Source organism: Clupea harengus, chromosome 10, assembly GCF_900700415.2.
Source record: "Clupea harengus chromosome 10, Ch_v2.0.2, whole genome shotgun sequence".
Classification (NCBI taxonomy): domain Eukaryota; kingdom Metazoa; phylum Chordata; class Actinopteri; order Clupeiformes; family Clupeidae; genus Clupea; species Clupea harengus.
This window is the reverse complement of record NC_045161.1, coordinates 4873778-4899432: the sequence shown is the minus strand read 5'-3', so window position 1 is coordinate 4899432 and position 25655 is coordinate 4873778. Positions and strand designations below refer to the sequence as shown.

Genomic DNA, 25655 nt, shown 5'->3' with positions numbered 1-25655 from the left:
AAGATTTTCACTCCCAATAGCATAGAACAATAATTAGGCTACAAGTTCATTGGACTGCTGTGCAGTGCGAGTGAGAGGCGGCCATGTTCGCTCTGTGCGGCTCACTATGTGTCTGGGTAGCAGTTTTAGGCTACTATAGTTAACAAAGTTTCAATACAAATGTAACAATATGCTTGCAGGTGTATTTGTGTGTGTATGTGTGGGCTGTGGGGATGGATCACAGATTTTAAATCACTGATCTCAAACATGTTAACTTGACAAGTATGCAGGACCTGCGCTCTCTCCTCTTTCTGTTGCTCTTCCTCTAGATCCTCTGCCTCTCATACCACTAGGACCTGCACTCTCTTCTCCTCCTCCTCCTCCTCCTCCTCTCTGCCCTCTCCCACTCATATCAGCAGCACCTGACCAGCCCTCACTGGCTTCACTTGACGCTGATGAGGGCACTTCATAACAGATCTGCATCAGGCTGCAACAAGGAAAAACAGTATGCTACTACGCCGAAATAGATGTGAAATGATTAATATGTTAAATTGATCAATGGTGCGCTGCGTGGCCACAGACACAAACGCTTAAAGGAATCATGGTGTTCACTGTACATTGAACTAAACATCGGAACATGTCTTTTTATGACAATTATCCACAGTGTGCAGCTTTTGTCGCTGCAGTGGTGTATCTTTCTGGGCTTCTGGAAGAAAATTTCTTGAGATATTTGCGGACTAAAATTCCTGATTTCGCAGGAGCTTTTCCGAAAAGTTGCGATGAAAGTTTTTATTTTTAGGTTTTTGTTGCAATGAAATTGCAGAAACAAGTGAAAGTTGTGATAAAAAGTTGTGAATTGTGCTCTTTGTAATTATAATTGAGTTATTTGTTGAAAAATAACTGATTAATAAACAAACATTAATTCATCAAGAACAAAACGATTGAGAAATGGTCCTCCTAACAACCTCACCAATATGCCAAACAAAAGATTACCAGGACTCGGAAATGTAGCAAAATAGGCTTTACTTATCCACGACGAAGTGCACATGTTGGCATTACAAAAGGACCAGTAAGACTGAATAAAATGTTATGAATGTCTCAGCCTTCATCTGACGAAAAAAAAAACCAGCCTGTGTCACTATGATCTGTCTCGTCATCTGACGTCCTGCCTGTGTTTCTGCCGTTCTCATTCTATACTTATCAGTCTGTTTTGCTATCCTTGTTTATTTATTTTATCCGTATAGGTGTTGATGTTCAATTTCATATATTAATTTAAAGTCGTCCAATTTCAAGTCATCCATTCTTCAACACTAGCTGCTACCTTATCTTCAAACAGAAAGTAACGTTAAATCTCCATGGCAACAGCTCTTGAGGGTTTGGGAAATAATCGGATTTATTGCTTCCTTCATTATTCACAGCAAAATAAATTATTTTCCTTACATTTCATAGATTTATTACCACACTTTATGTAAAAAGGGCCACGCACAACTCGCGGAAAATGATAAAAAAATGGAAGCCAGATCTATTTCTGAATTTTCGGTGCGGACATGGGCATACTTTCTGTTTCCACGTCTGTTGTAGCCATTCTCATTGGGCCTCATTGTCGACCCTACCTAGGAAAAGATCTCTGCCGCATTCATGAACGCCTGGAAATTTGTTTTTTAAAGCTTAAAAGTGTCCGTAGCTGTGCACTGATTCTTAAGCCCAATTCTGTCCGCTGGTGGGAGCGTGTTCACCTGTGTGTGCGCGCACGTGTCTGTGTGTTTGTACGCATCGCGTCGGAACTCCGCCATGCGCGAAACAGAGAGCAGAGAATTGTAAACGCGTGACTATGTAGAGACAGAAATTACATGCAGTCGTGTAAATAAGGTAAATAACATAAGGCTATGTATTTTGTTTAATAAAAGAACAAGCTATAGACCTGTTCTTTAGCAAAGGTAATCTTCAATTACTTCCGTTGTGATCTGGCGCTTTATAGAAAATAAAATTGAACAAAATTAACTTGACCTTCCAGGGGGGGCGGGGGGTGCCGTTGGGGTGGGGTGGGGCGCCCCCCTAATATAACGGTAGGGGAAACACTGTATTGCTCCTTTAAAAACATACACGGTGGGCACTTTGGGTCTGTCTGTGTCTTGCATGGGCTCATTCAGTGCTTGTGAGCTTGTAGGTGTCTTCTAGGTTGTACAGAGGCTCTGACAAACTAATTTTTTTTTGTTCTCTTTCCAAGTGCTCGTGTTTCATCGTGCCAGACAAAGGGGCTGTGTTTATAATGGAGTTCATTTGGAACATCAAGTACAGACGCCTGCCTGCACGTGTTCATGGTGCTGTTTACATTTTTTTGCTGATCCGGTCAGGCACAGCAGTCTCTCTGTAGGGAGTGTACCATGGCCAATACAGTATCTTCAGAATGAAGCTGAAGTTTGGCACTCACAGTTCTTATAGCTCGGCTGTCGGAAGGGCTTCCCCTTGGAGAAGACGATGGCCACGATGAGGTACTGGAACGAGGAGATGTAGAAGAGTGTAGTGTTCTCGTAGTTCTGGATGTTGTGGTCGTCCAGCTCGGTCTGATTAAGCTCCCCAGAGATGTTGCCAGAAGAGGACTGGTTGCAGGCACTACAATGTAAGCGCGACCATAAAGAAAATCATCAAATCTCATAGAAATTCGATACATACATGCATGACCATACCTAAATGCATGACGCTAGAGCCATAAATAACAATCCAATGGTTTGAGTTGAGACCCAGTGCTAATGATAGACTTCCATGGCAGTCAACCTCCAACTGAACACACTTAAAACAAACTTTAAAAAGCTCTAAATGTATCCATGGATCCATAATGACAGACTTAAAAAAAAGTCAGGAAAGCAGCCTTGCAAGCAAATACACACATTTAACATGCAGTCTTCATTACGCAAGATGAAATGCATCTCTTATGAAGACATAAATGGAGCATATCACTGAAACAACACACACAGGTTTGGGATCTCACAGTTCAACTGCACATGGATGAGGATGAGGAGGAGACCTTTTGGAGTGTACACAGTAAAAAAAAACACAATGAACTAAAGCCGTCTGCTAAGGAAGAACCAAGATAAATATACACGACAAATAATGTGGATCTGCATGTGGCCCCTTGGGGGGCGCTCTAGGGCCAGACCCTATAGCCACACGCACAGGCTGGGTGGAGTACTCACTCGGACAACGGGGTCCACATCTCGTACCAGCTCTGCTGGCGGACCCAGAGGAAGGCCAGGGTCTGGAAGCCGAGGCAGACGAGGATCTGGGTGAGTACGGAGAAGAGCAGCGGTCCTGAGATCAGACCAGACGGGGGCCGCCGCGGGACCAGCTCCTTCCATGCCGGGTTCAGACTCACTGCGGCACAGACGCACACAGATCACAACCGACACACCGATGTCAACACAAGTCCACATGAATGAACGAGCAAACCTATGGAAGTGCCATATGCAAACACACACACACACACGCACGCACGCACGCACGCACGCACGCACGCACGCACGCACGCACGCACGCACGCACGCACGCACGCACAAACATACTCTTTTGTCCAAGGACAGTAAAAGGCTACATAAGACGTAAACTGGTCACACGCTTACTGGTGAAGACGATAAGGAGGATGATGGCGATGTCGATGAAGAGGAACTGGAAGTCTCCCAGGTTGCTAAGGATCTGAAACAGACACCAGAATAGCCCCTCGTCAGCACCAAACACAGCAGGCTGTGGGCCCCCACACAGAGCCACAGAGGAAGCGGCTGTGGCCACAATGCACACGGCTCTGGAGAAGAATGCCGTTTGCCTGGGGACTTACCGAGTAGAGCAGGGTGACACTGATGTACTGGATTATGCTGTAGAGGGCCATAAACTTGAAGACACAGAAGGAGGTGATGAGAGCTGCTCGGCCTTCCCTGTGGGGAGAAGTAGAGTGCGGCCGCGTTAGAGACACAGTGTCTCGTGCATTTACCCCAACACAACTGGAACTCAAAGAACTTCAGGCAGCTGAAGTTCGTCACACTATTTAGTCTCGAGTTACGTACTTATTATCATGACGAGTGTACCAAATGATGAGACATACTGGTCCTCAGTACTCTGGTAATGTAAATATAAAGCAGCACTTTGACTTAATGATGCCCCTACACTTCAGTATGTAACAATATATTACAGAGAAAGCATATCAAAATCATGTTTAGACATCAAGGCCCCTACACCCTCCAAAACCACCCTCCTGAGGTCCCCCCGGCCCTGAGCTGCGTGTGTGTGCGATGCCGCCTGTACCTGATGAGGTTGGGCACACAGGAGATGTTGGGCGTCCTGGAGGTGAAGGGGGAGGCCACAGACGCCTCCAGCTCCGACAGAGAGATGCCGCCATGGGCTCTCTTCAGGGCCTGACGAGGGAAGGGTCAAACACAGAGAAATCAGAGAAGGGTCCAACACAGACACAGCACAGACATCAGAGAAGGGTCCATCACAGACGCAGCACAGACATCAGAGAAGGGTCCATCACAGACACAGCACAGACATCAGAGAAGGGTCCATCACAGACACAGCACAGACATCAGAGAAGGGTCCATCACAGACATCAGAGAAGGGTCCATCACAGACATCAGAGAAGGGTCCATCACAGACATCAGAGAAGGGTCCATCACAGACATCAGAGAAGGGTCCATCACAGACGCAGCACAGACATCAGAGAAGGGTCCATCACAGACGCAGCACAGACATCAGAGAAGGGTCCAACACAGACGCAGCACAGACATCAGAGAAGGGTCCATCACAGACACAGCACAGACATCAGAGAAGGGTCCATCACAAACAGCACAGACATCAGAGAAGGGTCCATTACAGACACAGCACAGACATCAGAGAAGGGTCCATCACAGACACAGCACAGACATCAGAGAAGGGTCCATCACAGACACAGCACAGACACAGCACAGACATCAGAGAAGGGTCCATCACAGACACAGCACAGACATCAGAGCGCACGTGTAATGCAGTCTGCTCAGTGCTGTTTAAGTAGGAGTTTCAAATGAACACATAAAAAAGTGCCATTCAAAGACAAAATGGAACGAGTGAAATGAACAAGTCGGCCCAGTTAATAAATGACTTCAATGATTTGGGGCAGTGCAGACCCCGTTATCTCTCTTCACAGATGTACACTAACAGACACATCATTTACAGGGGATCTGACATATTTGGGGGAATATACAAGGACAGAGGATTAATTCAGATCAATTCAGTGGTTGTGTGTGTGTGTGAGAAATTTGTAAATATATATATAAAAAAAAAGCCTCTTACACCACAGTCGTTAGCACCATCACCACACATTCCCACGAAATAGCTGAAAAGGAAGAAAGAGAAGACCATAAAAGTAAGGATACAAGTAAGTGTGTGTGTGTGTGTGTGTGTGTGTGTGTGTGTGTGTGAATGGGAATGTGTACATAAAAGTGTGTGACTGCCCCGTCCCTGCACAAATGTGTATTTTCCATGTGGGTGTGTGTGCTTGTTCCTGCAAACATGTTTGTGTGTGTGTGTGTGTGTGTGTGTGTGTGTGTGTGTGTGTGTGTGTGTGTGTGTGTGTGTGTGTGTGTGTGTGTGTGTGTATGTTTGTATACATGAACAGGAATGTCCACTCACTCGACACTCTGCAGCGCCTCCACCAGCTGTGTCTTCTGATCTGGGGCCATCCTGGCAAACACTGTGCCATGGAGCACCAGCTGTCAATCAATCAATCAGACACATCAGGAGGTTCAGAGACTACACACCACTTCTGAATGTGGGCGTTTGGAACAGTGGAGGCTTCCTCAGAATTCAATGATTTGAGACTTAATTGTGATGCTTATTTTCAAACGTTGTATAGGTCTACAACTTCATTGATTTTGTTGCTCTGTTGGCCTAATGTTCTGTTAAATCTGTGCCCTCTGGCCCTGTAAGCCAACTTCACACTACCAACAAAGTACTGACAAATTGGAAGCAGATGAAAATAGTGACTCATTCCAACTGGACCAAAAAACTAGCGTCCTCATAGCCATCAGGGCTGTGCTAGTAGTTTGGTTGCTTTGGTTACCTTCTGCATTAGGTCCTGGAAGTGTTCGGTGATGACGGCGAAGGCCTTGCCGCTCATGGCAAAGTGGTAACGCTCTTGCGGCTTCAACTCGTCCCCCTGGGTCACGTCCTCCAGGCTGATCTCCACTTCCTGTCAACATAGGAAGTGGCAGACAGGTGTTAAAAGGGGACAATGGTATTTTTCAGAGGACACCATAGCACTGCGGTTTGGGTGCAGTGGTTTGTGGACAGAGGGTGTTGAGGGACGGCATACTGCATGTGTGTGTGCACCCAATATGGCAGATGGTATTCTGGCTGTGAAACTGGCTAGTTTTGTGTAGCATCACGGAGCCAAAACAACCGGAAGAATGTGCTGAAGCACTGGAGGCCATGGAAACTATGGACCTATATCTATGCAAATGGGAAAGACCAAGGAAAGAATAACGTAAGGCAATGCATGATAAATCATCATGCATACAAATGCTTTCTTGTGCGTCATGCAAATGTAACCCTGTCAGTTCCAGCACACCTTCAGGATTTACATGAAGAGGAAACACCCCCCGACCAAGGGCTCCTCAGGGTGGGAGGGCTGCTCTGCTTCCTCTGCGCCCGATTACTACAGCCGTGTGTGTGTGTGTGTGTGTGTGTGTACACACTGCAGCAGGCCCACTCAGCTGTCCATTGTTTTCACAGGGAGCCAGACAGCACGGCCTCCCTGGGCCACTTCGGACCAACAAAACACATTCATTCATTCCTTGCACCCAACGTCACCGCCATTTCTGAACACTGATGTCACACACACACGCACACGCGCGCACACACACACACACACACTTACAGTAAGCCTTTGACTGACACTCAAGATTAGTGTGTTTGTGTAACTCAGTGAAGCTGGGGTCAGGACTGGGGCTGGAGCTGAGGCTAATCCCAGGTCATTCACATGGACAGGTGGGGTAGAGCCCTGGAGAAAGGGATGGATCTGATCTGATCTGATCTGGATGGGGGCTCTGGGTGCTTGAATATCAAGTGTGTCACAACATGTTGCTGTGACCCTTTGTTCTAGAGCTCGTTGATCGCGTGTTCTTTGTATTTGTAACCCTTCCTGTATTTGGGTTGGAACGACAGATTAAACCCCTGCTTAGCCGTAGTATTTCTAGTCCCCTCAACGATGCTTAATAAAAAACAAATAAATAAATAAATAAATAAATATAAGCTAATTTGAGGGCATCTATTTTCCAGATCATGTGATGCTCTTATATGTCCAACAGGGGGCGCTGACCTCCAGCCGTGTGGCCTTGCTGGAGTTCTTGGTGGGGTTGTCAGCATAGCGCCAATCGATCTTGGCCGCCTGGCCGTCCTTGGGGGGCAGCGCGTCGGCGATGATCACCCGGTCCTCAGGAGGGATCATCCCACAATCCCGTGCTACAGATATGGCTGTCAGCATGTTGTCACCTGATCAAATCAGACACGCAGAGACAAAGAGAGAGAGAAAAAAAAAAAGAGTGAGAAATTTCAGCAGAAAGGGCCGAGAAAGATGGACAAAACTGGAGAAAAGAGACTCAAACTAATCCTCATTTTTCACATGGCCTGACTTCATGGATGTAAAGGAGGATGCTTTCATTCTTCAAGGCTTTCAGGCACCGCGCGGTTATATATGTGTGCTCTGGCACCGACCCAGAGGGCCGCGTGACCCTGGCCAGGTTGTGTGTGTGTGTGTGTGTGTGTGTGGGGGCGAGCCCGGTGGCGGTGAAACTCAATCTAAGAGCATGATTACATTTACAATGGAGGGGAGCCGCTGGCCAGTCGCTGGCTCTGGACTTTGGAGGTCTTTGACGGTAAGCTGCTGCAGCACCGAACGCTTTATTAGACGGGATTCCAGGAATGCCTCACAAATACGGGGGGGAATTAAGCCCTGAGCCTCGCAGGAAAAACAAGCACCCTTCGTTTCCCCTGTACCTCTGCCTCTCCCTTCTTTCTGCTGATGCCCACCCTCTCCACCTCACACTTCAGAAAGGTGGGTGAACTGCTGCTGGTGGTGGTGGAGGGCATTCTCAGGTGTGTCTACATATCAACACTCGCTTGTGTTCGATCATAAACCTTTCATGAATGACTCAAGTCACAACAGATCCAACGGGAACTCTGGCATGCAGTAAAAGACAGCAGTCAGTAAAAGGCCTTTTGAAGTGCAGGCAAGCTCACACTTGCCCACAGAAATGGCAACAGAAAGCCATCCTCTGCACAACACTGCCCACCATTTCAGTGTTAAGGTGCTGAACCTGTGCTAGTACCTGTCACCATGACGGTGCGGATGTTAAGGTGCTGAACATGCTTGTGTTCGATCATAAACCTTTCACGAATGACTCAAGTCACAACAGATCCAACAGGAACTCTGGCATGCAGTAAAAGACGGCAGTCAGTAAAAGGCCTTTTGAAGTGCAGGCAAGCTCACACTTGCCCACAGAAATGGCAACAGAAAGCCATCCTCTGCACAACACTGCCCACCATTTCAGTGTTAAGGTGCTGAACCTGTGCTAGTACCTGTCACCATGACGGTGCGGATGTTAAGGTGCTGAACATGCTTGTGTTCGATCATAAACCTTTCACGAATGACTCAAGTCACAACAGATCCAACAGGAACTCTGGCATGCAGTAAAAGACGGCAGTCAGTAAAAGGCCTTTTGAAGTGCAGGCAAGCTCACACTTGCCCACAGAAATGGCAACAGAAAGCCATCCTCTGCACAACACTGCCCACCATTTCAGTGTTAAGGTGCTGAACCTGTGCTAGTACCTGTGACCATGACGGTGCGGATGTGGGCCCTTCGGAGGTCCTCCAGCACCGCAGGGGTCTCTGGCTTCAGTTTGTTCTGCATGATGATCAGCCCAAGGAACTCCATGTTGGCCTCTATGTGATCCCTTAAACACAAACAACACATTTCCTGCGTGTCAGAATAACCCCAGTTAAGGGAGTGAAAAAACAAAGAAAACAAAAAAAAAAACAGCAGGCAAGGCATACGCTGTACCTGCCTGGTTTGGAGAGGGTCACTTCAGGTCAAACAGTAACAAGAAATGTAAACACAAGGTACTGTGATGTGTCCGACCTCACTCACTCACTCCCTTGTGTATTGTGGTGTGGGTTATATATTATACAGCAAGTATGAGGTCAACCAGACTGTTCCTCCATTGTAAACGTTTAACTATGAATACCATTGAGAGAAGGGAGTGCACTCCACTCCCACAGGCACAGGCACACACACACACACACACACACACACACACACACACACACACACACAGGCTCTCTCTGTGCCCTTCAGAGGCCTACCGATTCACGTTCTGGACTTTGTGCCAGGACAGTTTGGACTCCAGGCGTCGGTGTGCCAGGGCAATGACCCGGAAGCCCTGTTTTGTGTAATCCTCCAGTACCTCTGGAAAGTCCTCTGGAACTGAAAAATAAATAAGATATTTTCTTAGGGCCGACAATAAGGATCTGGATTGATTCCTGGTCTAATCAGTTGACCATTTCTTTACTGAGTATTGAAGTTAACGCATTTGTCCCTAAACTCCGCTAGTCCAATCAATTACAGAAAGTTTATTTTTTTCTGTATCCATTATAAGACATTCCTTTAGCTAAATATACACTAGAAATACTAGAGTAAAAACAAGAAGGGAGGGAAGGGAGAGAGCGGCCCTCTTGTGCCCACCAGAGTCCTTCTTGCAGAGGCTAGCCACCACCTCCGGGGCCCCCTTGAGGAAGGCGTCCATGCGCTTCTCCCCGAGCGTCCGCGTCACCACGCTCATCCGCTGCAGGGCTGAGGAGAAGGGAAACTGACGCACAATCCCGATCTCGTAGCCAACCTGCTGCAAAGAGAACGGAGGGGGGCATTGGAGCGAGCGAGCGAGTGGGGTTTGTGCTACTGTGAATGCTGGTATGCAAGATTCATGCGGGTGTTACTGGTGTGTGTGTGTGTGTGTGTGTGTGTGTGTGTCGTCTTGCGTGTCAACTCACCGACAACTCATACAGCTCCTGTGGAAGGGGGTGGAGTGAGAGTGAGAGAGAGTCATTAGAGTGAGCTGATCAGTTGAGTGGAGCGTTAGGGTTAGGGTTAGGGTTAGTCATTAGCCTTCGCTGGAGGTCAGGCCAAATCAGACAGGTCTATTGGTACACAATATTACAGCAGATCCCAGTTCCCACTATGCATCACATCACCTCAACGTGCAAAAGAAGTGAAATCAGAATCTGTGAGTGACCTACGACTCTCTCAAAAGTACACAAAGCATGCATACTATTTTACTATACCAGAGAGCTCAGCGAAAAAGTTATTTGTCAAGTACAACAGAAGGATAAAAAGGGATCATTCTAAAAAAGTTTAACCCGCAGAACCATTCGGCCCAAGCACTGCCAGTCTGATCAAGCCAAGTTAGACCCCAAGGGTGTGTGTGTGAGTGTGTGTATGAGTGTGTGTGTATACAGAGAGACGGGGCGGACACACTGTACCATGTCCTGATCGGGTGACATGATGGGCTCTGGAAGGAGCTGCTTGGGCGGCCGCACCACAGTGGGCATGATGCGGTTATGAAGAGACGTCTCCTCCTCTGTGGCTTCCTCCAGGATCTGACACACACACACACACACACACACACACACACACACACACACACACACACACACACACACACACACACACACACACACACACACACACACACACACACACACACACACACACACACACACACACACACACACACACACACACACACACACACACACAAATAATCAGGGAGATATGCAATAACCAATGTACTCAATACACAGCCAATAACTATGATATATAATTATTTTTTTTTTATGAAGAAGAGGCACGTGTACACACACACACACACACACACACACACACACACACACACACACACACACACACACACACACACACACACACACACACACACACACACACACACATATAACCATGATCAAAATTAGAGGCAGTCCCAGAGTCCCAGTCCTTTGAACCCTATATGCAGCCACAGCCATAACCCTCACAGAGTCCTGCTGGAGGACACAAACCAAGCCTGCTGCCACACAGAGACGCGTGCGTACGCTACAAGCCCACTTCAGAGCACATCTGCATTCTTTTGAAAAGATAAAAACTACTTGAAATGCCAGATTTGCCAAAGGTCCACGTGAGTAAAAATGGATCAGCATGCTCTAATACAGCATACTAGCGCACATGACCGTGACCGTGTGTCAGCAGGTTCACAGGACTAACTGTACTTCAGCTAAACCTGCCTGCACATATGCCAAACCAATCAAAAATGCTGCATCGTTATATCAAGTCCACATTGATCTGAGTGTTCCATTCTGTAATAAAATGGCTGAAATAAAAACCCCATTCTGTTTGTTGATGTTCTGTGAAATTCCATCCACCCGCCAGGAAAACAAGTCTTGATTAATATTAGTCTGCTGGCACTAGCGGAGGTCACGCCAGAGGCTGCTTTAATCAGTCACGCTATTATCAGCAGCTTCTGAGTCCTGAGAACGTTTCCGTAACACTAACAGTAACTGTACTTTTTTTTTGTCTGCACTTGTGCTTCATGGGATTAAATGGTTCCGTCTTGGCTTCGACATAAACTGTAGCTGATCACCTGACCAACATGAAGAGTCATCCCGCCTGCGGTCGTAAAAACTTTAGCACATCTGGAGTTCATCATTTCAGTGGCTTTGACGAGTCTAAGAGTACTCTTTAAGTGCCTAAGTGTATTCTAACCATACTCTTGGCCTGCTTGTTCGGGTGTTGAAATCATGCTGAATAAACAAATCCACTACACAATATTTCAAGTATTCAATATTTCAGAGTCCTTAGTTTGAGTGAAAGTGTAACCCCAGACTGGGTATAATTATAAGACGCCATGAGTGTGGCAGTGCTTAGTGTCAGGTGGGGGTCCCTACTCACCCAGCCAGTGGCCTCGAACATCTTGAGGTCCAGCGGGTCCCCAGAGATCTGTCCCTCGATCTTGGTGAGGGAGTGGCAGGCGGCCATGCACGCCACGAACTGGGACTTCACCAGACTCTCCTTGTAGGCGTTCTCCTCCGACAGCAGAAAACTAACGCGGCACAATGGAGCCGATATCAGCTTGAGTGTGTGCACCATCTCAAAGTTAATTATGGGAAGACAGAGTGAAAGGAGTGGCAAGGTGTGTGTGAGTGTGTGTGTGTGTGAGAGAGTGTGTGTGTCTGTATGTATGTGTGTGTATGTATGTGTGTGTGTGTGTGTGTGTGTGTGTGTGTGTGTGTGTGTGTGTGTGTGTGTGTGTGTGTGTGTGTGTGTGTGTGTGTGTGTGTGTGTGTGTGTGTGTGTGTGTGAGTGTGTGTGTGTGTGTCTGTATGTGTGTGTCTGTATGTGTGTGTCTGTATGTGTGTGTCTGTATGTGTGTGTCTGTATGTGTGTGTGTGTGTGTGTGTGCGCGTGTGTAGAGAGGAGAAGGATGAGTTATAACTCAATGAAGATCACAATGCTGTTCTCTCAGCTCTGAGGCATTTCAAAAATGAAACCTACAGTCCTGTGTCTGTGTGTGCGCGCGCTCATTTTTATTTATTTTCTCTCTCGCTGCTGACAAGGCACTGCCCGTCAATTTTCTGCCTTTTTTTACTGCACTGCTGTTGTGTTGCCAAGGCAAGTGTCTGACAAGCGCAACAACAGCGGAACCTTACCCTGAGATTATCAACATGTCTGATCACAACTGTGACAGTGACAGTGACGGTGGTGATGAAGACAGCATCTCACCTTCTGTTCTCCACTCTCTGGATCCCCCACAAGTCCAGGCCGTCCTCAGTGAGCGTTCCCGTCTGCGATGGGGGGGGGGGGGAGAGAAGAGACATTCACATTAATCCTTCACTCCTCTTACCGCTCTCACAATGTTTCAATGTTAAAGTGTAACCACGCATTCCTGCTCAGATTAACAGCTAACCCAGTTCAGCCCAGTTCGCACATACTTGAAAGGGTAGGACGCTTGTGTTTGCACATAGAGGCCTGACTTTTTTTAGGTGTGCTTCAGGCCACCTTCAGTTGAAGAACTGGATAGAACTGGATTTACTCAATCTGTGAGATTAGTGAGGCAAACAAATGGTGACTACTTATCAACCAGTTCTTCCCGAGTCTAAATACAGGTCTTTGTGGTGGGAATGTACTGCTTTGAGGCTTGTTTGAAAACTCCGCTAATATGTTACCAGTCAGACTTAACTTGTGTCTGTGTCTGTGTCTGTGTCTGTGTCTGTGTCTGTGTCTGTGTCTGTGTCTGTGTCTGTGTCTGTGTCTGTGTCTGTGTCTGTGTCTGTGTCTGTGTCTGTGTCTGTGTCTGTGTCTGTGTCTGTGTCTGTGTCTGTGTCTGTGTCTGTGTGTGGGTGTGGGTGTGGGTGTGGGTGTGGGTGTGGGTGTGTGTGTGTGTGTGTGTGTGTGTGTGAGGTTATGGTGTCCCCCCCTCTCGTCCTGGCACCTACCTTGTCGAAGCAGATGAGGTTGAGCTGGCCGCAGATGTTGATGCGCTGCGGGCTGATGCAGAAGATGCCGATGCGCTTGAGGCGGCGCTGGGCGTACACGATGCCCGCCGTCATGGCTGCCGGAAGGGCAGGGGGCACCGTGATGGTGATGATGTCCAGAGACTCGATGATGATGGTCTTAGCTGGCACCTGAGGGTGAGGAGAAATTAGATGGATGAAGACTTGACTGTGAAGAAGGTTAGATATTAAAACCGTGAAAAAGTTGGCTATGCTCGTAAAATGGCCTTCATCCCATTTCACTTTTACTTCATTGTTTTTATTATAGACTTCCTCACATAAATATCAATGAAAAAATGAGATACTGCTCTTAGTTCTAGCAGACATAACTCCTCGTGAATGTTTATATGAGTGGCTTCACCTTGTTCATGATGCTGAGGATGATGGAGTAGATGAAGCCGACGCCGGCGACAGCCACCAGGCAGAGCAGGAAGAGGTAGGCATCTCTGTACAGCTTAAAGTCTGTGGGTTTGGGGTACAGGATGGAGCGCACCAGCTGCCCCTTGGCTGTGCTGAAGCCTGGACAGAGAGGAGAGAGAGAGAGAGAGAGCACCGTGAATACCTTACACTGAGAGAGAGAGAGAGAGAGAGAGAGAGCACTGTGAATACCTTACACTGAGAGAGAGAGAGTGAGAGAGAGAGAGAGAGAGAGAGAGACAGAGAGAGACAGACAGAGAGAGAGAGACAGAGAGAGAGAGAGAGAGAGAGACAGACAGAGAGAGACAGAGAGAGAGAGAGAGAGAGAGAGAGAGAGAGAGAGCACTGTGAATACCTGACACTGAGAGAGAGAGAGAGAGAGAGAGAGAGAGAGAGAGAGAGAGAGAGAGAGAGAGACAGACAGACAGACAGACAGAGACAGACAGACAGACAGACAGAGACAGACAGAGAGAGAGACAGAGAGAGAGAGAGAAATTGACTGCATTTGTTACCCTTTAGCAGTGCTTAAGTCTGACAGAAGAGGCAGCACTTAAGTTAGAACAGAGCACACACACACTAAGACACAGTAAGAAGACACACAAACACACACAAACATGTGTGGATGAGGATGAAGTGGCTCATCAACACATTCAATGCTGTGAGAGAACATCCCAAGCACTAAAATACACAGAACTGTCGCACAAATAAACACCCAAACACACAGCTCACGAGCAGATACAAAGAGAACATTCAGGCTGCTTCTGGGTGTGTGTGTGCTCTCCAAGCCAGATGGTCAGAACGTAATGTAATCAACATGTTGAGAGAACACACACACACACACACACACACACACACACACACACACACACACACACACACACACACACACACACTAGCCCATCCAAGAATGACTGGCGTGCACACCCACAAATACACACACCCACAAACACAACACACTTCAGATAGAGACACACACTCACACACACAACTTTGTACAGAACAAACACACATCCACACATGCAGATGTACATGTACCAGGCCTTCTACGCATTCATACAAATACAAAAAAAAAACTTTCAGCATTCCAGCAGCATCTGTGTGTGTGTGTGTGTGTGTGTGTGTGTGTGTGTGTGTGTGTGTGTGTGCTGTGTGCTGCGTGTGTGTGTGTGGCTGTGTGTGTGTGTGGCTGTGTGTGTGTGTGGCTGTGTGTGTGTGTGGCTGTGTGTGTGTGTGGCTGTGTGCTGTGTGTGTGTGCTGTGTGTGTGTGTGTGCTGTGCTGTGCTGTGCTGTGCTGTGTGTGTGTGTGTGCTGTGTGTGTGTGTGTGTGTGGGTGTGCTGTGTGTGTGCTGTGTGTGGGTGTGCTGTGTGTGTGTGTGCTCTGTGTGTGTGTGTGTGTGTGTGTGTGTGTGTGTGTGTGTGTGTGTGTGTGTGCTGTGTGTGTGTGTGTCGTGTGTGTGCTGTGTGAGTGTGTGCGTGCTGTGCTGTGCTGTGTGTGTGTGCGTGGCTGTGTGTGTGTGTGTGTGTGTGGCTGTGTGTGTGTGTGTCTCTATGTGTGTGTGCGTGTGTGCGCGTGTGTGTGTGTGTGTGTGTGTGTGTGTGTGTTCCTCACCAGTGCGGACCACCACGGCTTTGACCAGCTCCCCTGAGTAGAAGCGGGTCTGGATGACGTGGGTGCCACAGAAGAGGGTGTGTCTCTTGTGCTCCTCCATGCAGTAGAGGTCGTCGCCCTCCTCGCCCTTCTCACCGAGGCGCGGGTTGGGCAGGTTGGTCTTGGTGACGGGCACGCTCTCGCCTAGGAGCCAGGGAGAAGGACGTGAGCGAGGGCCAAACTTCACTACTCCAAGGCACCAAGGAGCCCATGGCCGCGCTTGAACAGCACCACGGGTATCCACACACACACACACACACACACACACACACACACACACACACACACACACACACAACACACACACACACGCAAACAGATGCAGTGTCTGTCCCTTGGGGAGTCTTGATGTCACTTTGAGACTGGGACACGCTCCCACGGGAGGTGTGTGTAAATATAAAACATGGACGCTCGCTCTCATATCTCATGGTCACACAGACCCAATACGGATAGAACTGCAGTTAAACTCTGAGAACTGTAGACCTTTAAGTGGGCTTTAAAAGGTCCAATGCTTTGTTTACAAACAAGCCGAGATAAAAGCCCGTTTAAAAAGGTACTTTATCGCATGAAAGTAACTGTTTAGCATGCGTTATGAGAAAAAAACAAGCATCCCTACTGAGCAGCCTCTGCTGTGGGTCCTCACCTGTGAGCATGCTCTCGTTGACGATGCATGTTCCGCTGACGAGCACGGCATCGCAAGGCATGATGGTCCCGTTGCTGGGGATCACCATGACGTCACCCGGGACGAGGTCAGTGGACATGGCCTCCTCAATATCTACAGCGAGAGGAGGGATAGGACGGAGAGGGAGACAGAGAGAGAGAGAGAGAGAAGGAGGGACAATGAAAGAGTGAGTGAGGGAGCATAAACAAAAGAGAGGGTTAGAGGGAAGAACAGAGCAGGGAGAGAGGGGGAGGAAGAGAGAGAGAAGACAATGGACATCAATGGCAGTGAAAGGTCAAACCCGAGAGGGGCAAAGGACAGAGGGAGAGACGGACAGAGACACAGAAACAGACAGGAGACAGAAGTGTGTGATCAGAGCATCAGACTGGCCCCACACCTCTCTCTCTCTCTCTCTCTCTCTCTCTCTCTCTCTCTCTCTCTCTCTCTCTCTCTCTCTCTCTCTCTCTCTCTCTCTCTCTCTCTCTCTCTCTCTCTCTCTCTCTCTCTCTCTCTCTCTCTCTCTCTCTCTCTCTCTCTCTCTCTCTCTCCAGTTCCCTCATTACTCTCGCTCCTGTGGGCAGCAGGCGGACTGCTGAGTCATTGCCAGCGGAGGCCACTGCACCAGCTGCCCTCCGGCAGGTTATACACCACACCTCCAACCATCTTTCTCTACATCCCTCTCTCTCTCTCTCTCACACACACACACACACACACACACACACACACACACACACACACACACACACACACACACACACACAGAGATACAGCTCTATACAACCACACACCCCCCACACACACACACACACACACACACACACACAGATACAGCTCTATACAACCACACACCCCACACACACACACACACACACACACACACACACACACACACACACACCACACACACACACACACACACACACACACACACACACACACACACACACACACACACACACACAGCTCTATACAACCACACACCCCCCACACACACACACACACACACAGATACAGCTCTATACAACCACACACACACACACACACACACACACACACACACACACACACACACACACACACACACACACACACACACACACACACACACACACACACACACACACACACACACACACACACACAGGACCTCTGGGAGTAAGCTACATAAAAGCCTGAGCAGCTCTGTTTCCATGCAGATATACGCCAGGCTTAGTTAACGTCTCCCGGCTCCTTTCCTGCCTGATTCAAAAGACTGCGAGCTCTTGTGTGGTCCCATTCCATAGTGTTACACACTCACCCCACTCAGGGTTCTAAAGGACACACACACCCCACACAGGGTTCTCTCAAGGACACACTCACCCCACACACTCAGGGTTCTCCAAAGGACACACTCACCACACTCAGGGTTCTAAAGGACACACACTCACCCCACACACTCAGGGTTCCAAAGGACACACACTCACCCCACACACTCAGGGTTCTCCAAAGGACACACTCACCCCACACACTCAGGGTTCCAAAGGACACACACTCACCCCACACACTCAGGGTTCTAAAGGACACACTCAGGGTTCTAAAGGACACACTCACCCCACACACTCAGGGTTCTCCTAAGGACACACTCACCCCACACAGGTTTCTAAAGGACACACACTCACCCCACACACTCAGGGTTCTCTCAAGGACACACACTCACCCCACACACTCAGGGTTCTCCAAAGGACACACTCACCCCACACACTCAGGGTTCTAAAGGACACACTCAGGGTTCTAAAGGACACACTCACCCCACACACTCAGGGTTCTCTGAAGGACACACACTCACCCCACTCAGGGTTCCCAAGGACACACTCACCCCACACACTCAGGGTGTTCTAAAGGACACACACTCACCCCACACACTCAGGGTTCTCCAAAGGACACACTCACCCCACACACTCAGGGTTCTAAAGGACACACTCAGGGTTCTAAAGGACACACTCACCCCACACACTCAGGTTCTCTGAAGGACACACACTCACCCCACTCAGGGTTCCCAAGGACACACTCACCCCACACACTCAGGGTGTTCTAAAGGACACACTCACCCCACACACTCAGGGTTCTCCTAAGGACACACTCAGGGTTCTAAAGGACACACTCACCCCACTCAGGGTTCTAAAGGACACACACTCACCCCACACACTCAGGGTTCTAAAGGACACACTCACCCCACTCAGGGTTCTAAAGGACACACACACCCCACACACTCAGGGTTCTCTAAAGGACACACTCACCCCACACACTCAGGGTTCTCTCAAGGACACACTCACCCCACTCAGGGTTCCAAAGGACACACACTCACCCCACACACTCAGGGTTCTCTAAGGACACACACTCACCCCACTCAGGGTTCCAAAGGACACACTCACCCCACTCAGGGTTCCAAAGGACACACTCCCCCCACTCAGGGTTCCAAAGGACACACTCCCCCCACTCAGGGTTCTAAAGGACACACACTCCCCCCACTCAGGGTTCTCCAAAGGACACACACTCACCCAACACACTCAGGGTTCTAAAGGACACACTCAGGGTTCTCTGAAGGACACACTCACCCCACACACTCAGGGTTCTAAAGTACACACAATCACCCCATTCTGGGTTCTAAAGGACACACTCACCTTCAGCTCCACTATACTAAGGAGCTCATACTGTACTTGGTCAAAGGGCAACTTAAGAGATCAGTGTCCTCAAGAAACCCCGGACAACTGTACTAACTGTACTTAATCCACAGCGGCTGAAAGAAAGGTTGTCTTACCATTATTGGCTCTGATGACGGAGACGCGGACAATACTGTGAGCTGCCACCATGTCATGAAGCATGACGTATTGCTGTAGAGAGAACCACAAAATAAGAGGATAAATACATTTCAAAGTAAATAATCTAATCTTTAGTAATGATCTACTAATGTCAAGATGGTATACTTAATAATGTGAGAATTTGAGAAGGTAGAGAACTACTTCTACGACTGGAGATATCGTAACAGAGTTTTATGGCCTCATCTCTCTAGACTTTTTCTTGCCTACAGCGGTACAGTAAGAGCAGCAGTCGGAGTTTGGATCAGTCCGAGCCAAGCACTCGGCAAAACCCTTCTTCCATGCTCTGTGCCTCGGACCGATTCAGCAACTTCTACGCTTCAGTCCCTGGCCATTTGGAAAGGCTTCCACGTCGGCAGAAACACTCGGCCCAGGTCCTGACTAAGTAAATCCCCTTGAACACTCTCCATCTGTGCTACTGTGGAGGTTACCTCAGCACAGCACAGCCCTCTGCACTGCAAGCACAGACAAGGAGTTCTGCAACGAATCAGAACTTCTTCTTCTTCTTCTTCTTCTACAGAACCGCTACTTCTAACAGAGATTCTACACAATGACCCTCTTAACAAAAGTTCTTCACTCAATCAGAACTTCTTCTTCCACAGAACCGCTACTTCTAACAGAGATTCTACACAATGACCCTCTTAACAAAAGTTCTTCACTCAATCAGAACTTTTTAACAGAACTTTTAGAAGTCCCCCTCCACAGGGAACAGGAACAAAGTCTCCCCCCCCCCCCTGCCAGTGCATGAGAGGCCCGTGTCTCTGGCCCCGGGGCTGTGTGACCCCACCTTCACTCCGGGCAGCAGACCGTGCAGTGATGGGCCCGTGCGTGTGTGAATGGGCCTGGATTAGACGGGCTCTTTCCATGTCTGATGCGGGGGCTTAGTGCGCAGGGGGGGGGGGGGGGTTGGTGTCGGGACAGGGGCTCACCTTTTTGATGGTGTACAGGGATGTAGCTATCGATATGAGGGGGCTCACCTTTTTGATGGTGTACAGGGAGGTAGCTATCGATATGAGGGGGCTCACCTTTTTGATGGTGTACAGGGAGGTAGCTATCGATATGACGGACATAAAGACAATGGCGGCGGCGTAGTAGTAGTACTCGTCCGCACTCCAGAGGATTACGCTGAAGAGCTGGAAGATGTAGAAGGGGTTGAGGACCTGAGAGAGAGAGAGAGGGAGAGGGAGAGGGAGAGAGAGAGAAAGAGAGACAGACACACAGAGAGAATACAATGAATTCAATAAAGGCAATGGATCGAGGGGGGGGGCGAGAGTGAAACGACAAAGGAGAGAAGATGGAAAAGAATAAGCAAAAGAGGAAAAGCCGATGAGGTTGAAATATGCATGTGTGTGTGTGTGTGTGTGTGTGTGTGTGTGTGTGTGTGTGTGTGTGTGTTAAAGAGTAAATGGGGGACATTAGAGGAAGGAATTTAAGTGGAAGGACAAAAATGAAGAGAGATCAGGATAAAAGAGGGGGAGAGGATAAGACACAGAAGCAGAGGGAAGATTTATATTCCATCTCCCCCCGCTGGACTCTGGTCAACGCAGACATTTCAGCATTCTTTAAATCAAGACTGGATGGAAATAAATAATTAATGATACGACCATTATCTTTACAGTTCTATGAGATTCTATGGGGGAGGTAACATGATGCGCTTGCAGCATAAGCAATTCAGGTGATGAGGACAACAAAGGGTATACTGACACACACACACACACACACACACACACACACACACACACACACACACACACACACACACACACACACACACACAGACTTTACCTACCTCCTTAATTAGCAGCTTGAAAACAGAAGGCACTTTCACTGCAATTTCATTCACTCCAAAAAATAATCTCCTGTTTCAATGACAAGAACACATGAAGCAGCACTTTTAGTAACACATTTTTCTCTCAGTTTTTTTTTTCCTAACAGTGTTTCTCCTCAGCATAAACATCAAACACCTCTTCCTGCTCTGAGTGAGGCTCTAATCCACCCCTTCAGGTGAAGGGAAACCAGGTCAGGTGCGGAGAGCGGCAGGCAGGTAAAGTGGGTCAATGCAGGCCCGGGATGGGATGGGATGGGATGGGAGGTGAGGCTGAGCAGGCGCTGCGAGAGGGCGCGGCTCCTACCCCCTGCTGAGAGCAGAGCAGGGGGGGGGGGAAGAAACACTACGGCTCCTACACCCTCACAACAAGATCACAGCTCCTACCAAGAACTGGGAAACTATTCTACAGCGACCATTCTTCTGCACAAAGATGGTTCCCAAAGCTATGAAAATATGCTATAAAACTGCAGAACCCAGTTTTTAGCGGGCCCTTTGATGGTTCTTCCATGGAGACGAGACATCTGCATTGCTGACTGTTTTTCCACAGCGATCAGATAAGATCAGATAAGCTGATCTGCAGATCCGCAGCGATGTCTGGAAGGCTTGGCTGGCCTGCATTGTTCAGGGATGTCCAATCCCTCTCTGGGGATCTCTTCCCCGGCTGGATTTAGTTACGGCACTTATCTAACCAGCCTGGCACCGGTCCTCACCCGCTCTCTCTCTCCCCCGCTCCGTCTCTCGCTCCGTCTCTTTCTCTCCGTCTCTCTCTCTCTCCGTCTCTCTCTCTCTCCTGGCACAGAGCCTCACCCTCTCCTCAAGGGCCTGAGCAGCTCAGTCAGGTGCATTTAAAGTCTACTCAGCAGAGCTGTGCCATCTGTCTGTCTGTCTGTCTGTCTCTCTCTCTCTGTCTGTCTGTCTCTCTCTCTCTGTCTGTCTGTCTGTGTGTCTCTCTGTCTCTGTCTCTCTCTGTCTCTCTCTGTCTGTGTCTCTCTGTGTCTCTCTCTCTCTCTCTCTCTCTCTCTCTCTCTCTCTCTCTCTCTCTCTCTCTCTCTCTCTCTCTCTCTCTCTCTCTCTCTCTCTCTCTCTCTCTCTCTCTCTCTCTCTCTCTCTCTCCGTCTCTCTCCGTCTCTCTCCGTCTCTCTCTGTCTCTCTCTGTGTCTCTCTCTCTCTGTCTCTCTGTCTCTCTCCGTCTCTCTCTGTCTCTCCGTATGTGTGTGTCTTTGTCACCTGTACTCTTGCTGGTTCCTGGAGAGCCCTGTGCTGTGCATCGAGTGGACGGTGGAGCACGTCACCTCCAGATCCTCCAGGCCACTGCAGAAGGAGAGATGAGACAAACGATGCAGACGAGAGAAGAATTTTAACAAACGTAAAGTAGAAGTAATATGGCCACTGCAGGCTGGCTGCTAAGAAAACAGGAACACTCACGTGAACACTTCAAAATTCTGGGCTGTGTCGCTCCAGTAGTACTTTGTGCTGTGGAGTGTGAAATAGCGGATCTGTGGGAGAGACAGAGGGGAGGAGGAACAGCACATTAATATGAAGACATTTATTGAAGTGAGCAGGGGGCATGTTTTTGTTTACCAACGTGTGTGTGTGTGTTTGCGTGCGTGTATGTAATGTGTTAGTAATCTACGCACTGTGTGTGTGTATGTGTGTGTGTGTGTGTGTGTGTGTGTGTGTGTGTGTGTGTGTGGATGCGCGCATGTAATGTGTTAGTAATCTACGCACTGTGTGTGTGTGTGTGTGTGTGTGGATGCGCGCATGTAATGTGTTAGTAATCTACGCACTGTGTGTGTGTGTGTGTGTGTGTGTGTGTATGTGTGTGTGTGCGTGCGTGTATGCATCTCACCTGTACGGGCTGGTACTCAGCGTACTTCTGGATGAACTCCTGGGAGGGGCTTTGGGTGTTGTGGGGGGTGTGGCCGTTGGCCATGGCGGTCGAGGTGGTCTGAGAGTCCAGGTTGTCAAACGGGTTCCTGCTGGGGGCCAGCATCACACGCACCTTAGCCAGGAACCAGCGCTTGAACTCGTCCTGAAACACACACACACACACACACACACACACACAGTTTAGACAGGCATAAGTGAGTGTGTGCATGTGTGAGTGGTGGTGCAGCACCATCTTGCCCGCTCTTTTGGGGTACAAAGAAGTCTGTGTGTGTGTTAAACTGTCTGAGTGATTGTGTGTGTGTGTGTGTGTGTGTGTGTTAAACTGTCTGAGTGAGTGTGAGCGTGAGTGTGTGTGTGTGTGGGGGAGAGGTTGGGGGTGGGGGTCTGTATGTTCATTATAATGTTTGAGTGTGTGTGTGTGTTATACTGTGTGTGTTATACTGTGTGTGTGTGTGTGTGTGTGTGTGTGTGTGTGTGTGTGTGTGTGTGTGTGTGTGTGTTATACTGTTTGAGTTTGTGTGTGTATGTGTTTGAGTTTGTGTGTGTCTATGTGTGTGTGTGTGTGTGTGTGTGTGTGTGTGTGTGTGTGTGTGTGTGTGTGTGTGTGTGACGTACTGTGGAGCGGAGCAGCACCATCTCTGCCTCCTTCACAGTGGTGCGGGTGCAGGTGGCCCTGACGCACCACTCGGGCATCCAGTAGAGCAGCAGCAGCAGGAAGCCGCCGGAGCACACCACCCCCACCCCCACCAGCGCCAGCTTCCAGCGGCACGGCCGGTACCCGCTGATCTCCTGCAGAGGGGGGCGAGGCTCACATTTCCAGAACAAACAAACAAACAAACAAACAAACAAACAGCCCTCTGCACTGACCAAAACTACAGCAGCAGACTGCCATGCCTGCCTTTGACTTTTCAATCTGCCCTGAGGATGTCTGAGAACATATAAAACCCCTCTTCCTCACTGAAAAACCAACATTTCATCATTTTTGTGGTTTAAAGTAAACACAAAAGGTCCTCTGAACCGTCTGGTTTTATGAGAATGCTCCAATACTGCCGTGTCCAAACACACAGAGACCACAGTGGTCTGTGAGCATCTGAAGCCGAGAGGGCTGAAGGTCTGTGTGTCTGTGCAGTGGTCACGGCTGGATGCACGTTTCATAGGGCTTCAGCAATGTCCCACGCAGATGTGATTGGCCCCGCAGTAATGAGCAGACGTAAATTAGATGGGATTTGCCAAAGCCATTACACTGGGAACCATTCGAGTGGGTCTGGAGGATATCTCTCTGGAAACCATGCAGTTGTGTGTGTGTGTGTGTGTGAGAGAGAGAGAGTGTGTCTGTGTGTGTGTGTGTGTGTGTGTGAGATGGAGTATGTCTGTGTGTGTGTGTGTGTGTGTGTCTGTGTGTGTGTGTGTGTGTGTGTGATGCAGCACAGTGTTTAGGCTTTACTAAGGGACCCAAAGTCCAGTGTTGAGAAGAGGTTTCAGTGGCCAAGACCACCCAGAGAAGGCCATGGCTGCTGTAGCTCCTATACATTCCTGGGATTAAAGTTTGTCCAGTTTTTCTATTTATCTACAACTCTTGACCTATTCCCATTTCTCCAAAGTCAAGTCTCCCTCCCTCCCTCCCTCCCTCCCTCTTCTTCCTTGTTCATCCCTCCATATTTATCAAGTCTCCCTCCCTCCCTCTCCTTCCTTCTTCATCCCTCCATATTTACCAATCTCTCCAGCACATACCATCTCGTCCTCCAGCCCCTTGTTGACGGTCTTCAGGTCTTCCATGGTGAAGCAGAGTCCAGCCCAAACCACAGCTGCTTACCTGAGGCAGAGAGAAAAACCCAAACATATCAACAATCCAGCAAACATTACTCACGACACTTCTTCACACACACATCGAAAGAACTGGGCGCTAATCAAACGAAACAGAGAGACATGAGCAGCACGTTGAACGTGTCCTGTTGTTCCCCTCCATACTCCAAATGTTCCGTGTTTACCCAAGCTTTCTGCTTTGATCTGGGCCAGAGATCACGGCTGCCGTGAGCCAAAGGGCCCCAGATGGACAGGCCTTCATGTGCAGGCACACTAAGGACACGACTGTCACACCGGCACCTGAGCTTAATATGGAGCTGGGACAGAATTACACACGCAGTCTGGTCACCACATCAGGACACGCCCTGGATATAGAAATGCTCTCTGACACACAAGGATATGCAGCGTATGAACGTGCACACACACACAGACACTCACACACTCAGACTCACACACACACACACACACACACACACACACACACTCAGACTCACACACACAGACAGACACACACACACACACTGTCACACCGGCACCTGAGCTTAATATGGAGCTGGGACAGAATTACACACGCAGTCTGGTCACCACATCAGGACACGCCCTGGATATAGAAATGCTCTGTGACACACAAGGATATGCAGCGTATGAACGTGCACACACACACAGACACTCACACACTCAGACTCACACACACACACACACACACACACACACACAGACACACAGACTCACACACACACACACACTCAGACTCACACACACACACACACACTCAGGCTCAGACTCACACACACACACACAGACACAGACACACACACACACACACACACACACACACACACACACACACACACACTCAGACACACACAGAAAAATGCAAGTGTGCATGCAAAGCATTTCCATCTCTAGTGCCCTTAGACAGCTGAGGCCTCCAGGAAGTGTCTCTGGATCGCTCC

The 25655-nt window shown here is 48.8% G+C and overlaps 1 protein-coding gene across 1 annotated transcript in view; it reads right to left on the bottom strand.

The window, feature by feature from the left end:
* atp13a3 (ATPase 13A3) overlaps positions 1-25655 on the bottom strand; it is a 44360-nt gene that overhangs the window by 5814 nt on the left and 12891 nt on the right. Inside the window, exons 3-30 of the mRNA XM_031575098.2 lie at positions 24628-24709; positions 23512-23685; positions 22856-23038; positions 22432-22502; positions 22234-22317; positions 20968-21037; positions 20204-20338; positions 19121-19193; positions 16306-16437; positions 15624-15806; positions 13959-14116; positions 13541-13729; positions 12828-12889; positions 11997-12147; positions 10538-10654; positions 10049-10066; positions 9744-9897; positions 9365-9485; positions 8831-8955; positions 7322-7494; positions 6065-6193; positions 5635-5714; positions 5296-5338; positions 4273-4382; positions 3809-3905; positions 3597-3669; positions 3174-3351; positions 2411-2592 (exon numbers count right to left, since the gene is read on the bottom strand). Of these exons, the coding sequence (XP_031430958.1) occupies positions 2411-2592; positions 3174-3351; positions 3597-3669; positions 3809-3905; positions 4273-4382; positions 5296-5338; positions 5635-5714; positions 6065-6193; positions 7322-7494; positions 8831-8955; positions 9365-9485; positions 9744-9897; positions 10049-10066; positions 10538-10654; positions 11997-12147; positions 12828-12889; positions 13541-13729; positions 13959-14116; positions 15624-15806; positions 16306-16437; positions 19121-19193; positions 20204-20338; positions 20968-21037; positions 22234-22317; positions 22432-22502; positions 22856-23038; positions 23512-23685; positions 24628-24672 (3310 nt within the window). The 5' untranslated portion in view covers positions 24673-24709. The remainder of the gene's footprint in view (positions 1-2410; positions 2593-3173; positions 3352-3596; positions 3670-3808; positions 3906-4272; positions 4383-5295; positions 5339-5634; positions 5715-6064; positions 6194-7321; positions 7495-8830; positions 8956-9364; positions 9486-9743; positions 9898-10048; positions 10067-10537; positions 10655-11996; positions 12148-12827; positions 12890-13540; positions 13730-13958; positions 14117-15623; positions 15807-16305; positions 16438-19120; positions 19194-20203; positions 20339-20967; positions 21038-22233; positions 22318-22431; positions 22503-22855; positions 23039-23511; positions 23686-24627; positions 24710-25655) is intronic.